At 40.6% G+C, this 16,780-nt stretch overlaps 1 protein-coding gene across 9 annotated transcripts in view; it reads left to right on the top strand.

Annotated features, from left to right (window-relative positions):
• Nucleotides 1–16,780, top strand: part of ROBO1 (roundabout guidance receptor 1) — a 1,191,004-nt gene that overhangs the window by 758,357 nt on the left and 415,867 nt on the right. For 4 of the 9 annotated variants that reach the window (XM_044251147.1, XM_044251150.1, XM_044251148.1 and 1 more), the window contains exon 1: nt 13,234–14,274. The exons of the other annotated variants lie outside the window; for them this stretch is intronic. In XM_044251147.1, coding sequence (XP_044107082.1) covers nt 14,220–14,274 — 55 coding nt within the window. In that variant the 5' untranslated portion in view covers nt 13,234–14,219. Of the gene's footprint in view, nt 1–13,233; nt 14,275–16,780 lie in introns of those variants that run through there. 9 annotated transcript variants of the gene reach the window in all.

The raw sequence follows: 16,780 nt of genomic DNA, 5'->3' as shown, positions 1-16,780 counted from the left end.
CAGGTCTTAGAGATAGGTGCAAGTTTGCCCAGCTAGTCAGTGACAGAGATCTCTTTATGCATTTTAGCAACAAATATTGTGCCTCATCATGGTCCTAAGAATGCCCCAAACTATCACTTTACCTGCTCCAAAAAGTACAGTCTAAATAAACACTAACTAAATACTCTCAACTTTGAATTTTCCTTGGACATTCCCTTGTCTTGTAATTCACTGGAAGATGAGTAGTCTAAATGTTATAGATTTTTTGTATTAAGAAATATAAATAAAAGTATATTTATATGCTTTGAAACATAAAAGATATGTTTATTATATGCTCATTCAACATATACTATATGCTCGTTCAAGGTCATGTCCACACAAAAGCAAAATTTTGTTACTACTCTTTGCATCATGTCAAGTTTGGTAGCATTTAGAATTATGACCGTAACAGTTTTCTGATCCCTGTCAACAGCATGTATCTGGTGAAGCTCACACAATTCAACATTACAGTTTGCCTTCCTTTCACATATCATCTCTCTTACTCCATTCCAAGTATACACAGAATAAATATACCTCTTTAAATAGGCAAGATTGCAATTTATTAGAAAAATGTAATTAGGGGGCGCCTGGATGTCTCAGTGGGTTAAGCTGCTGCCTTCGGCTCAGGTGTCCTGGGATCTCAGGGACCCATGATCTCAGGGTCCTGGGATCAAGTCCCGCATCGGGCTCTCTGCTCAGCAGGGAGCCTGCTTCCCTCTCTCTCTCTCTCTCTGCCTGCCTCTCTGTCTACTTGAGATCTCTTTCTGTCAAATAAATAAATAAAATCTTTTAAAAAAAAAAGAAAAATGTAATTAAATTGTCTATTTTTAAGGTATATAAGCATTTAATAATGCTCTGGCTATGTTTGCATTGAGTTTTACATTATTTACAATATTTTCCTTCGTAGTTAGTACACAGCATAGCTTGCCTGATAACTTTGGAACCTAAGTCTACCCCGTTTATAAGATACATGTCTCCTACCTTATTTAATCTTCACTAGAAAAAATCCCTCAAAATGTACTGAAGTTAGGGGCACCTGGGTGGTTAAGTCAGTTAAGCAGCTGCCCTCCCCTCAGGTCATGATCCCAGGGTCCTGGGATCAAACTCCGCATCACATTGGGCTCCTGCTCCACGGGGAGCCTGCTTCTCCCTCTCCCTTTCCCTACCATTCCCCCAGCTTCTCTGTCTCTGTGCCAAATAAATAATATCTTTTTAAAAAATGTATTGAAGTGGGGCGCCTGGCTGGCTCAGTGGTTTAAGCTTCTGCCTTTGGCTCAGGTCATGGTCTCAAGGTCCTGGAATCAAGCCGCATCTCAGGCTCTCTGCTCATCAGGGATCCTGCTTCCCCCCCTCTCTCTGCCTGCCTCTCTGCCTACTTGTGATCTCTGTCTGTCAAATAAATACATAATAAAAAAAACTTTTTAAAAAATGTATTGAAATTACACCAGAACAGGGTATTATCAGTCTTGATATTACTGACATATGGGCCCAGATTGTTCTTTGTGGGGGTCAAGGTCTGTCCTGCACCATGTAAGATATTTCGTATATCCTTTTCCTCATATACCAGGTGCCAGTAGAGACTTTTTCCCTTCTCCACCTAGTGTGACAACGACTAATGTCTCGAGACATTGCTAAATATTCTCTGGGTTGGGGGCGGGGGTGCATAGAGACCAAATGAGACTACCTCCTCTATTGAGATCATTGCAATAGAGTAAACCTCCTAGTAATTGTCCATTTCCATGGGAATTGTATAGTGAGATTGAATGCAGAAGGCATGAAGGCCCAGATACCTGCATATTCTTCCTCTTAGTCTAGCTAAGATTTTTTCAAAACTTATCATATTATACAGAAAGGTAAACCCAAAGTCATGTTCAATAAACTTTGAAAAGAGCTAAAATGCTGTTGGTGAACAACTTAGAAGTCATTACTGCCACTGTGGAGTTCATCTGATATGCAGCGGAGGCAGGCTAAAAAGACATATTTCCACAGCAATTGTTTGTGATAAGTGCTATAAAGAAATCATCAAAATTTCTCTAAGTATTTTCCAGAGATAGCTGACCTATCGGGGAAGGTGGGGAATGGTAGGTCTGAGAGGGCCTCTTTGGGGAAGAGACTTTCATTTGACCTAAAGAATTAGGAGTTAATGAGGGAAGTCTGAGCTAAAAGCAAGCTCTCTAGGCTGTGTTCTGGTCCCTTAATCACATAGTTTCCATGTGGGAAATACTTTTAATGATGTTCAAGGATGTATAAACATGTTGAAAGAAACACCTCTATATTCATGATCACCTTTTCAAGTATTCCTGTTGTGAAATATTAATGGGAGCAAGAGAAAAAAAAATCTAGAATAGTTTATTAATTAGACTTTGCCAAGTGTTCTGTACATGGCTTTGTGGATTAAGCAGAATTGACAAAAATTCACAATTATTTCACACGGATTTGCCATATAAACATCTATTATTTTAAAAGTGAGAAAAATTGGGACCCTGGCTGGCTCAGTCAGTTAAGAGGCCAACTCTTGATTTCAGTTCATGATCTCAGGGGGATGAGATAGAATCTGGCATTAGGGTCCACTCTGCGCATAGAGTCTGCTTCAAGATTCTCTCACTCTCCCTCTGCCCCCACCACCATGCCATATGCACTCTCTCTCTCAAAATAAATAAGTAGTGGTAAAATTACCACCCTCAAGAAATAATGGCATTTTATCTTCAAATACTAAGGCATCTAATATAAGCGTTGATGCCTTTCTCTAATTATTCTAACTTTATGGTTCATATTTCACCAGGGAGGGGAGGATAGTTACATGTTTCAAACTCCTATGCACAATGAGCCACATGTGGAATTTAGAGAAAAATGAAGAAATAGGTGACCCTATGCGTTAATCAAAATAATGTGATTTGGTAAAGTAGGATGCACATAATACATCTAGGTGAACCCTATTTTGACTAGTGTATTTATGTATGGTCACATTATGGTCATTGTTAGTAATTATGGTAGCCAAATGTTAAACAGTATATACACTTGTAGCTGGAAAGAACGATTAGCAAAATAATGAATTGTCTTTAAGTTTATACTTTTTCTCAAAGGTAATTGTTTAGGAAAAGCCTTATGTCTTGATTTAATGCCCTTGCTAAAAGAAAAAAGTTTACTTTCTGGTGTGAAATGCAAAACCTGTGAAATCAAGCGTACTTGTGAAACACAAACACGTTCAATTATTAATCAATTGTAATAAAAACAAAAGGCACTCCTTGAACAAACAAATAATAATTCTATTGGGAAAAAAGTGAAGAATTTAGGTGTTAAGAATTGTTTAATAGTTCTTTATGGTTTGCGATCTTTAACTCTTGTGTATGTTGGTTCTAAGACCTGCATGGAACTGCATGGAACTCCGAACAATGAGTCCCTTAAATTGTGGGAAATATGTATCGCTTTGATAGAATATCTGTGATTAAAATGAAATGTAGTAACAAGGTAACGAGCAAGACAATAACATATGATTTTTAAAAATCAGATTCTATACAGCTTAGTGGCAATTAGAAATAACTTAGATATCTAACCATCAAAGATTAGCTACATGTATTTTAGTATCATTCGTGTGATGGAATTCTAGTTTACCCTTTTAATGATGGTGTTAAAGAATATTTTATGACATGGAAAAAATTGTTATGACATACTGTTGAGTGAAAAAGTAGGTTACATAGCAGTTTTTAGAGTACTATTCCATATTGTAAGAAGAAAAGTCTCTACATGCAGAGTAAAGAAAAGAAAAAAAAAGACCAACAATAAAATGTCGACAGCATATGTGATGATATTTGATTTCTGAGTAAATTACTGTAAGTTTGGGTTTTGGGGGACATTTTTCAAATGTTCTAAATATATATTACTCTTATATTTTGAAGAAAATTAAATGAAATCTCATTAGAACAAATTAGCATCTGAATATACAGATGTAAATCATGTTACTTTTAGTATGTAACCTAAGAATATTTGTGGCAAAACATTGAAAATCTAAATTCGAAAAATAATTTTTTACTCTGTAGTTGTAACATTGAAAGTAAAAATTAAAGTTTAGAAATCTTTAAATAATTTTTATATGATGTTTTTGTTGGTAAGATGGTTTTACTGACTTCCGCAAACATCTGTTTTGTTTCAAAGATACTGATACGATACATAAATGCAACAAGATATGTACTGTACCACTGAAATTTTACCTGCTGTAATAAGGCGGCTTTTAAGTACTATATAGTGATAGGAAATTGAGAAGATGTGATTAGATCAAATCAACAAAGACTTTTAGTTAGAATAATGGAATTGGATGATTTTGTTGGAATGCGGCCAGGGCACTAGAGAGGAGGTGATTAAACTCTTGGGAAAATATATAATTATCCTTGTTGTTAAGACAGTAGGTTTACATTTCATGTCAATTTCAACAGCAGATTTTTTTTCTCACCGACAATTGTGGGATATGGATTCAGTATTTATCCACAAGAATGAGCACCTCGAGATTTAGAATCCTAGGCCTCAATCACACCAGGCAGCTATTCAATCCCAAAGCCCCTACTTAGCTTTTCAAATGAGAAGTCATTTTTCCATATGCCCTAAGAGAGAAATACACTAATAGGCTGTAAAATAAATAACATAAAACTTTCTAAATGATGTATAATAGTGCAATTTAATTAGTATCTTATTATTAATGTTATTATTAGTAGTAGTATTTATGATAAAGTTAGATACTTTTTTCCTTCTGGTTAGTATAATATTAAATATGGAGGCCTACTTTTAATTTACTGACCTAGAAAATAACCTCTAAGTAGGAAACGCTATAGAATTTCAAGGTGTTTTTAAAATCAACATAATATTTCATTAATGAACTGATTAAAATAACCATTAAAACCTACGTAAAACTGTATTCAGAGTAAACAAAGCAGCAGGTGGGGCTAAACATAATAAATGTACAAAATGAGACATAAATCCCAACATATGTACCTCAATCTTCTAAATATTTCTTGAAAGGATTTTTTAAAAGCAATGAAAAACCAAAAACTTTAAACAGTTTTGTAAAACACATCTGCAGAATTAAATATAAAGTAAATTACTTACAAAATAGTCAGTTTGTGTTCAGATTGCGGGCCTATAGAGTGTTTCATTCAGCTGTGCAGCTGTTAACTATGATCCCAATTTAAGAGAATTTTAATTCATGATTAGTATAGTATAAGCTTTGTACCAGATATATCTGGAAGAACCAAAAAGATAGCAGGGTTCTATGATAAGATATAAATATACATTCATCTTTATGTTTTTCAATATACTTTGAAGTTCTTAAAGAACTTGTACTATATATTTTTCCATGCCTTCTTATCAGAGTTAAGAGAAACAAAAAACCCCTTTGTATATTTCATACAAAAAATAAAAAATATTTAAATATCTAAATTCCGTATAGAAGTAGAACTACAGATGCATATACTTCAGAGTCACTTTCTTGTACTTATTCCCAAAATGAAAGTAGATCTCAAAACAAACAAAAGAAAACTTATATATTGATAGCTTTCTCCAGCTAGAACCAAATCTGTAAGAATAACATGAAGTAACAGCTTTTATTTGTACCTTAGAGTCTGGTGTGGGGATAAATTCAAGTAGTCAAGGTTCAAATATGTATTTGGCTTTGTATTAGCTGAACGTCCTTCATCTCTTCATGTATAAAATAGGACAATATAGTCACTGATCAAATAATGTATTTCTGAGGATTCAGAGTATATTAAAGAGTTGGAATGTGTGAAATACTTAGAATAGTACCTCTAGCATATAGTGCTATATAAATGTTAGGTGTTATTAGTTTATGATATTAGGAGCTGAAGTTTTTTTTTAAGATTTTTTTTTTTTTTTTAATTTGACAGAGAGAGATCACAAGTAGACAGAGAGGCAGGCAGAGAGAGAGAGGGAAGCAGGCTCCCTGCTGAGCAAAGAGCCCAATGTGGGACTTGATCCCAGGAACCTGAGATCATGACCTGAGCCGAAGGCAGCAGCTTAACCCACTGAGCCACCCAGGCGCCCCTGAAGTTTTTTTTTTAAAAGCCACAGTTCCTGCATTCCTGAAGATAAGTCAGAAATACAAAAAATTCTACATTACTATATAATGCAGAATACTACAATATGTATTGTACTGCATTGTATCTACTGATGAAAGTATTCTAAAGGTAGAAAATCTGGTCCAAGAATTTTTTTTTTTTTTAAGATTTTATTTATTTATTTTACAGACAGAGATCACAAGCAGGCAGAGAGGCAGACAGAGAGAGAGGAGGAAGCTGGCTCTCTGCCAAGCAGAGAGCCTGATGCGGGGCTTGATCCCAGGACTCCGGGATCATGACCTGAGCCAAAGGCAGAGCCACCCAAGTGCCCCAATAATTTTTTTTTTAAGATTTTATTTATTTGACAGACAGAGAGACAGAGAACACAAGCAGGGGGAGTGAAAGAGGGAGAAGCAGGCTCCCGCCAAGCAGGGATCGATGTGGGCTCAATCCCAGGACTCCAGGATCATGACCTCAGCTGAAGGCGGACCCTTAACAACGGAGCCACCCAGGATCCCCTGGTCAAAGAATTTCTCATTAACCTGTTTCGGTGGAAAGAGATCTCTATCGATGTATTAAATTTATTTATTTGAGGAAGAGAGTGAGAGCGAGCAGGGAGGGGCAGAGGGAGAGAGAGCCTTAAGCAGACTTTGTGCTGAGCACAGAGCCTGACCCCAAGATCAGGGCCCTGAAGCGAAGACCTGAACAGAAACCAAGGGAATGCCACTTAACCAACTGCGCCACCGAGGCGCCCGTCTGTCGACTTCAAGGACTGCGTTCTGGTTTTGAATAAAAGTACGATTAAAGGAATATTCTGGGGAAACTCCGTTTCTTTAGACTTCAGTTTTCTCAGTTATGAAAAGTTAATGATTAACTAAATAATGGGATTACATATTAGAGAAAATATAACTTAAAGCTACAGAAATAGGTTCTTTCAACAGGCATTTTCCCCAAAAGATATATTAACCATGAAAAATGACCCATCCATTCATTTATTCATTCATTCAACAAATATTTGAGTTCCAGGCTCTGTTGATGCTGGACATATAAAAGCAAATAAAACAGTCAAGAATTCCTTGCTCCATACCATATTTTAAGAGGAACGAAGCCTTCAACCCACAAATAAAAAAATATATGTAGTAACCTAGGGTGGCCTGGGTGGCTCAGTTGGTTAAGGGTCTCCCTTCCTTCTGTCCACTCAGGTCATGATCCTGGAGTCCTGGAATCAAGCCCTGCATCAGCCTCCCTGCTCTGCAGTAGGCCTGCTTCTCCCTCTCTCCCTCTGCCTTCTGTTCTCCCTTCTTGTGTTCGCTCTCTGTCAAATAAATAAATAAAATCTTAAAGATTTTATAATAAAGAAATTTTAAAATAAAGACATTTTTAAAAAGAGAGAAATATGTAGTATCCTACATGGGATAAGTGCCCTGTGAGAAAAACAGAACAAAACCGAAAAATGAAGCATGAAATGGAAATGAAAAGTACTGTGTAAAGATGTAATTTTATCATTGGTTGTCAGAAAAAGATCCTCTGAGGGGCACCTAGGTGGCTCAGTGGGTTAAGCCGCTGCCTTGGGCTCGGGCTCGGGTCATGATCCCAGGTTCCTGAGATTGAGTCCTGCATCGGGCTCTCTGCTCAGCGGGGAGCCTGCTTCTCCCTCTCTCTCTGCCTGCCTCTCTGCCTACTTGTGATCTTTGTCTGCCAAATAAATAAATAAATTCTCTAAAGAAAAGAAAAGAAAAGAAAAAGATCTTCTGAGCACATTTGATTTTATTAAAACCTGAGAGAGGAAAGAGTAGTTGGGTGGATTTATGGAAGTTGAGGACTCAAGCCAGATGAAGAACAGAATATTCGGGGCAGGTCGTTACCTAAGAGAACATTCTAGAATAGCACAGAGGCCCTTGCAAGGAAGCAAAGTGAGCACTAGCAAGTAAGTCGGGAAGGAGACGCAGTCAGAGAAGAGTGACCTCTCATTCCGAGTGAGATGGGAAACCACTGGAGGTTTTGGAGCAGAGGAGAGATAGGGTCTGACTCAGGTTTCAACAGGACCCCTCTGGCTGGGCTTTGAAGTGTGGCCTGGAAGGGCAGTTACTCACACTTACAGCCTTTTTCAGGAAGGAATACTGCGTTGCTCATTTCAAGACAAATACATTTTCCACACAAAAGTAACATAGGCATCTTAGCCAGGGAAGGCTGAAAATCTTAATCCTCAGATGTGGAACATTAGAGATATTACTACTGTAGTAGTGTGGGGTAGAGGGGCAGTGATCATGAGAAACACCGGGCTTCTCCAATGCTCTTCCCTTGGGGACTCAACAATCATTTGCATATTAAAGGCTTTGGGAAATCCTTAAATGTGTAGACTTCAAAGTCTCCCAAGCCTGTCCTACCTTGAAACTCTCCACCACCACCGCCCCACCCGCCACCACCATGTGCTCTGGTTCAAAACCGACTGGGTTTAAATAGAAAATCCATGACTCCCAGAACCCAGAACCTTCAGTTAATGATTTAATATCTCAACCTCATCTCTAAGTGAGGATAATAATACCTCACAGAAGAGGTGATCACACGATCACCTCTCATGATGTACTACATCACATGATGAGAATTAGATCAAGATAATGTCTGTAAAGTCCCCAAAATGTTGACCTCAATCAAAGCTACTTCCCAGTATCCTCTCCCTCATCTTCAAAAACAAATTGTTCACATTAGAGGAGTAAATTCTAGCGAGACCTATGTAGCTAATAGTGAAGGTCCCAGGTTCTATCAAAAAGACTTAGCAATAAAGCACCTAGCTCTAGGTCCTGGGGACCTCCAGTCCCCAGGATGCTGAGATGCTAAAAGGCAAACACATTTACAGTAATTCCACAGAAGCTTGCATGCATCATACTTGCTATATTTTAATGAGCTTTAAAGACAGCGAGACTAATGGAGTTCTATCTCACTCTTTCCTTTAGTGAAGAAATTGGCCCAGGTGACAGTGCCTTAAGTCTTTAAGTAAGTGAAGACAGATCACCCAGGAAATCTCTTCTCCCTATGGTTCCTGGTTTGGGGCCAATAATTACACATTCTAAAAGGCAGAGAAGCAAACAAGCAAAAGTAATGTTAAAATGGGCCCTACGTACACTTTAAAGAAAACATTAAGGTAAATTTTAATCTTTCCTGAAAAAAAAATATGCATATTTAAAAATCCTACCTACCAGTCTTTTCTTTCTTTCTTTCTGTCTTTTTTGTTACTACCCTGACCCTAAATTATTTCTCTCTTCCTTGAACTGCCATTGTGTGTTAAACCTATACCCCATCACATGTGATTTATTGCATATGTCTTTTGTTGCTATCACATAAGGCAGTTAGAATCTGTAAGCAATACTGTATTCCTCATTTAAACAAAAAATAACTTTCCCCCCAAAGGAATGACCATATACAGTTTAATGAGGAAAGCTGAGGTTCTTAATTGTTAGGAATGAAGGATTAGAGCAGCATGGCAGACAATGAGCAATGTTTAGTAAATGTTTACTAAAGAGACACGACTTCTCAAGACAGTCGATGTTTCCAACAGATATGTTAGGTCACTTTATTGAATGGAACTTCTCTCTCTCTCTCTCTTTTTTTAAAGTACACTTCATACTCAGTGTGGAGCCCAGCACTAGGCTAGAACTCATGACCTTGAGATCCAGGTCTGAGCTGATATCAAAAGTTGGTCACTTAACTTGACCACCCACTGACCTACCCACTTATCTCCAAATGGACCTTCTCTTATATATCCAAACTTAGAAAAAATATTCAGATTTGAAATTATTCAAATATTCAGCCTAGTTCATTAATTTACATACCAAAGATTCCACAGATTATTCAGCAGTTTCATGTAAAAATTGCTAAGCTAGCGGTTGTACCCTAAGGGATAGTATCTTGGAATAGGAAGCATAGTCTTTGCGTTTACTATGTGTACTATGCTGCTTCTCACCAGATCTTCTGGAAATTTTGACAGTATCCCCGACCCAGGCATGATCTGATTCTAAGGCTTCTTTTTAAGATGTGAATAGAGAGCAATGTTCTGGTTTGTAGTTTCCTTAGGAACTCTTTTCTGCTTCTCCTGATCTGGGTAGGTGATATCTGGGATCCCTGGAGGGATTCTGGGAGTTCTGTTATTTCCTGAGTTCCTGTAACTACCCCCATGACAGATAAACTCGGATCAGACCAACCAAAGAGATTATCACAGCTCCAGAGTCTTTCCTGTCAAAGAAGCCCCATTCCAGAACTATTTGAGTGTATTATTTTTGGGTTTCCTCAAAATTCTCAAGGAGACATTTCAGGGATCCTGAATTTCATAAGTTCCAAATGAGATCAGAATTTTCTAAATGGAACTTTAGAATTTGCGACTCATTCAGATCGTAGTGATCAGAATAGTTTCTGAGTGCAAGTTAGGACATTTTCTCCTTCCTTTGTTTTTCGTCAGAGTTCTGTTGCACGAGTCAGAGCTGCCTGCAGACCTGAGTAGACATCACATCCACGTGTACACACTCACACTTGCATGTGTGGTCATATACACTCACCGAACATGAACATTTCATGCGTCCTATTAGTAATTTAATCTCCAGGACTAGACGCGGAAAGGACAAGTTGTTATGATTCGTTCATCTCCAGGAAGGACTGAACTATCATTTAACCCCAGTGACACATTTTTTCTACTTCTTCTGATCGGTTCCACTCTGGGACTTGTGTATCTTGCTATAGTAAGAACTCTGAGGGCCTGGTGATGGAGTTTCTCTTTGCATCTTGTCTCTATGGAGCCCTTTACTGGTTCTCACCCATGGATGAGATTCATAAAGTGTTTGTTCTCACTGGTAAGAATCAGTAAATGAGTGGAAGGAAGCCATTGCAAAAGTTCTCAGAACACTAAGTTTCACTTGTTATAGATCCCTAATACCTTCTGACTACAAATTCTTGTCTTCAGGTGCCACCCTTACGGATATAATTGGCAGAAAAGTACACTGTGCTTGAGATACAGGAAGAAGAAAGGCCAGCATTTGGGTTTTTGATGATGGTCCTCATCAGGGATTGGTCAAAAGTGAACTCCTTAAGGATTCTTTTTGCTGCCTCCTAGGTAATATAATCTCTAAGTATAAGATAGAGGACATGGGTGTGGGGAGGGAATTGTTGCTAACTGAGGTTGAAAAATAAAAGGACTGGATTAAAAGAAGTATTCATATGGTTTCCATTCAATGATAATGAAATCAGTGAAGGAGAGCTTGAAAAATTTTAGCAAACTTCTAGGGACCAGGAGATCCACTTTGGAAAAAAGTGCAGTAGGGATTCTCATACATATTCCAGTTTACATTTAAAAATATACACGTTTTACTACGTGGATGTTCAAAATCTTTATTTAAAATGCACTCAGATGATATGAGGATTTGGAGGATTTTCTTCTCCCTCTTTCTCAAGTACCATGCTTTACCTTATTTATTTTCTGTTAGTGGGTAAGCTTATCTTACAAGCATGTTTTATCCTAGGGAAGAAAAAGATATTTTCTATGTTTCTCACTAAATATCCTTTCACAAAGACCAAATCGATGTATGTTTTCCAACAGTTACTGCACATTCTTGTTTTTATTGCTGAAAAGATTTTGGTTGGAGTCTTTGAATTCTTATCTCCAGCCTGTTTACTGAATTTTCACTCAGCTTTCCCAGGATTAAACTATCTTTCACTTTCAGAGATAGGCGCTATTAACCAAAGTTTCTTTCTACAGAATGTTGTTCCATGGCCATTGTTTGTACCAACAACCACCAAAATGAATGTATGGTTTGCTTTTAAAATTTTATCTTTTGTTAGGTAATTCATGTGCTCACATAAAAAAAAAAAATAGAAAAGTGTAACAGCATAAAGAGCCAATTCATTCCCCCCCCACCCCCCTCAAATCTAGCATGCATTTGTCCTCTCCAGAGACAACTGCTGAAAACAGGGCTGGTACATTCAGATAGATACCAAATAACAATTTTGAAGTTATTGTACATAATTTTGTAGGTAATAATCTATTTGAAAGAGTAGTTCTAAATAGCAGTATTTACCATTCTTGGGGCACTCACCATGTCTCAGGTGTTATAAAGACACGGAGTCTCATTTAATAGAAAGAAAAAAGCAGTGAATGAATGCAAGATTGCTCCACAGATATGCCAGGTTTGGTTTGCTTTGGGTATGGTTTGTTAATATTTGTTAATATGTCAAGCGTCTCTATTTTTTGAGAAGAGAAAACTGAGATTTGGCATGATAACAGAAAGAGTAACTGGTAGGTTGGGGTTTCAGGGAGGGTCTATGGGGTATCAAAGGCCAGGCCCTCTGATTTAGAAAATGCTGAATGGCTTCTCTTACACAAACTTTGGGATTGGTAAGGTTTTGTGTTTGTTTGTTTTTGTTTGTTTGTTTGCACTTGTCCCTATTTCAGAATTACTTCCCCATTGTTAACATTCTAATACCTAGAGTCAGTGAAGTTGAAGAAGGGCTCTTGGTGACACAGAAAGAGCCCATGGCTCACCCCTGCGCCCTTCCAGTTGGATAGACTGTCTACAGGACTGTCAACAAATGCAGTTTAAAAGAGCGTGATTTTTGAAAGGGAATGCCCATCTATTATGCAATGGAGAGTGATCGTTAACATAGTGTAGATAGTCATCACTCTACCTCCCGTCCTACAGGCTTGTTGGGCCACATTTGATTAAAAACAAAAATGGGAATGTGGAGTCATGTAGGGTAGAGTTTTTGGAGAGTTGATTCCAACTCTTGGAAGCGGTAAAGAAGAGGTTAAACTGGACCAGGAGGATTTTTGAAGTCTTTGGCTGGGAGGTTCCATTTGGAGAAAGGTGCAGGGGAGCCAGGGGTAGCCAGAGGAACAGGGCAAGTTCCCATTCGTTGGGATTTCTGATACTGAGCAGTTTGAGTCTCACCTGAGGGCGCAGTCGGGCACCCCGGCTGGCGGATGGAAATATTAACGAGCAGAACTTGCCAGACCAGCGTCTGGAGAGGGTAGAGTGAAGCGCGGAAAGGACTGCGCGGTCCCTTTAAGTATTCGCGGGCCCGGGAGGAGAGGGAGGAAACTGGGAGCCGCGGGGACGGTGGGGAAACCCACAAGCGGTAGAGCCAGAGAAGCGGCAGCGTGAGAGCAGAAACTTCAGACGCTGCTGATCCCGGCGGAGCTCGGGTGAGCAGCGGCGGCCGTCGCTCCCACCCGCCGCAGCATCCTCCTCGCCCCTCTCCGCCACCCAGGGGAGGTCTAGGAGCTGCCTCTCCACGGCTACCGCGAGCCAGGGCTGCGGGCAGCTATCCTCAGGAAGTTTGGGCTCCAGCGTCCCGGCCGCGGAGAGTCCGGGGTGCCCTGAGCGCGCGCCCCGGCGAGCGAGGGACCCGGGGCGATGGTGAGCGCTGCGCGGGGCTGGGGGCACCGGGGAGGCGCGCGTCTGTCCGCGGACCTGCTGCTGTCCCCAGTGCCCTCCGCATCCCCCAAGTGATGGGAACAAGGGCCGGCTCGGGCAACCACTGTCGCCGCACCGCCCCCTCGTTCGGCCGCAGCGCGCGGAGTCACCCCGGCACACCCCCAGCACCCTTTGCCCGTCCTCCGGAGCTGCTGCCGCTGCCTTGGCTGCCTTCCTCGCCGCCGCTGGTGGCCAGCTGTTGACTGGGCTAGACTGTGGACAGAGAAGCACTTTTTTTTGGCCCTCCCTAAGCAGTTCTCACACCCCAAGTTTGCCGCTGCCGCGCCTGCCCTCGCCGCGGCGCTCGGGCGCACAGTGTGGGGGCGCACGCCGGGAGGCTCGGCGAGACCCGGAGGCAGGAAACCGCACAACTGCTCTTCTGCCTCGGCTCTTTGTTGTTCGCTTTGGATGGTTCTTGGAAGTGGCCGAGCCTCCTCGGAAACCCCGGAGCCGGAGGAGGCAAACCTTGGAATTCTTAGTCTGCAAAGGGCTCTGAGGTACTGACAAGCGTCCGGAAAGGTCGACAAGTAATTGCCCTGAAAACTCTTGGCGGATTGACCCACGTTGCTTATATTAAGCCTTTGTGTGTAGTGTGTGTGGTGTGTGGCTTCATAAATTCGGGGACCCCATTTCTACTCCCTCTTCTTGGCATGAGACTGTATGCAGGATCCACCCGAGGACAATGATCGCGGAGCCTGCTCACTTTTACCTCTTTGGATTAATATGTCTCTGTTCAGGTAACCTCGCGTCGTCTTTCTTCATTCACCCTTCATCTCCCTTGCACGCCCCTCCCCACTTTTCGGAATCAACCCCCGAACTGCGTTTTCTGCGACCTCTCCCTTCTGAGGCTGGAGGGGTTGGATCCGTGTAAGGAGTTTTAGGCGAAAAGGTTCTTAGTTTGCACTTTGGGTCGGTCCTTTTCCCCCCATCCCCCAAGACCCCTAAGCCTCATCGCGGACCTCGGCCTTTTGCCAAGTTCAGGGCACGCCCAGATCACTGTGGGCAAACGCACGGTCTGAGCTCTCGGGTGGGAGGAGGCAGCGGCTGGCGGTGAGCTTGGGGCCTTAGGATGAGCCAAAACGAGTTTCATCCTTCGGCTTCTTCCTTCGGAGAGGGAGAGGTGCGCCCGGGGAACTTGGGGCCCAGAGACCCGCCAGGATTCCTGAACCTGGTCGTACCATTCGCCCCTCCTCTTCCGAGTACAAGGGGTTATTAGTAGTTGTTTTATGTAACCAAAGTCTGTAATTAAATTCGATTCCGAAGAAACTTCAGGAAATAACTCCTTCTTACGGTAGGATATCAACTAGCCATTCTGCCTGGCTGGATTTAGTAGGAAAACAGGCAGCTGCAATTATCTGAAGGGGAACAGTTAGTTGCCTGGGAATTTTCCTTGGCAAGGCTGAATTTAGGATTTTGGCGATTAATTAAATGGTACTGAAACTCTCTACATGACGTGTTGGAAGGATGCTGCAATGAGGTCCTTCTGACCAGGATACACTTAAAATAGTTTTCTTCAAACTCCCTAAGAAACTTTTGCTAAGGGTGAGCCACGACTCAACTTTTCTTTCTTTGCTTTTGGTAGATTCTGGTTTCAATCAAGGCTCCAATTTCAGGCCTTCACACACACACACACACACACACACACACACACACTACACCTCAGGGGATTTTCTTATAGGCGAATACTGACCTTCAGGTTGCATCAGGGCCTATAACTTAGAGTCACTCAATGTTTGTGATTATAAAACAGTTTTGAAAAGTTGGTTTTAGCTTTTTGCGGTCCATGGGTATGGTTTCTATTTTGACCAAAGATTTTACTTAAGTTAATGAAATATGAAAAAAAAAAAACGCACATCAGCTAAACGATAGCAGATCCCTAAAAGAATTAGCCTACTGAATATGCTTCCTGACAACAAGGAACATTTGCAGCTAAACCAAGAACCTCAGTACATTGTTATTCCTGTGAAGAAAACAGAAAACTGCAGTTTTCATACATTTCGCAGGGAACAGAGGAACAGATTAAACTAACTCTTTCGGACTGACTCTCCTTACTTCCAGCTTCCCCTCTCTGTAATGTAGTTTTGTTTTGTTTTTTTTTTTCCTTAGTTTGCAGATCTGAGGGACTGAATAGTTTCCCCAGCCCGAGCCCTGCCATGGATGCAAATCAGAAACATTAAGACCTGATCTTTCTATTTGTCTCCCTTGGCCGTGTCTCCCCCTAGTTTAATTTACAGCTTCAGATACCTTTGAGATTTTTTTGTTGATTCACCTTCTCAGTTAAAGTTTATTCACGTGTGTAAAGTGAGGTGTCAGTGTGATAAATGACTGGAGGGGCAGATTACTGAAGATAGGGGGATTAATGATCATTAGTCACTGTTTGAGCTGAGTTTGTATATGTTGGGACATTTTATCAGGTCTGTAGATTAAAGATAGGGTCACACTAATAGGGTATCACTGAAGGCTGGTCGCATCAGTGTGCAAATTCTGTCTTCACTTGGAGAAATATCCGGGGGGGGGTGTATGTGTACGGTCTTTTCAGATTTGATAATTTGATTAATTAGTGTCTGAGATTTGTAGTTGAAATAGACAGGAGGCATTTCTGATCTTAGAGCTTAACTGATTTCTGGCTTTGCTTTTTTCCAATTTAATTTTCCATTTAAGTCACTGATGATTTTTAATAAGCTTGAGTTTTCCCCACAGGGGTGTCTGTCTGCTTCCTTTCCCAGGTTACAGGGCAGAGGCCTTCCTTGTGAGGGTCTTTCTGAGGTTCAACCTGCCACACTTTATCATTCCTCTGATGTTTTTCACTCCTGCCATGAATCTGAACTTGGGAGGCTGAATTGCTGGGCTGCTGGGGCAATTTCCTTACCGTGTGCTGTTCTAAAGCCACACTATTGATTTGAATAAAACTTCACAGAATTCAGATAAGTAACTAGAGTTGGGCGTGCTCAAGACACCTGGACAGGGAATGAATGAAGTTCTTGAAAGATTGTGTTTCATATCTTGCCTCAAGCCTAAGATCACAGTCTATCACTTGTTAATGGAGTGTACTTAAGAGAAATGTGGTAAGCTTAAATAAATCAAAGTATACTGAGGAGTAAGGTACCTTCAACAAGATTTAACCTGTAAAAGTATCTATTGGTTGTCAGTTCTTTCTCTTTCTTTTCTTCTTCTTCTTCTTCTTTTTTAAATCTGGATGCCAACCTAACAAAGTCCTATAGTTTTCTTCAAAAAACCCCAAAA

Source organism: Neovison vison, chromosome 6 (genome assembly GCF_020171115.1).
Source record: "Neovison vison isolate M4711 chromosome 6, ASM_NN_V1, whole genome shotgun sequence".
NCBI classification, from domain to species: domain Eukaryota; kingdom Metazoa; phylum Chordata; class Mammalia; order Carnivora; family Mustelidae; genus Neogale; species Neogale vison.
Note: the sequence above shows the minus strand (reverse complement) of the source record. Positions and strands in the feature narration are given on the sequence as shown.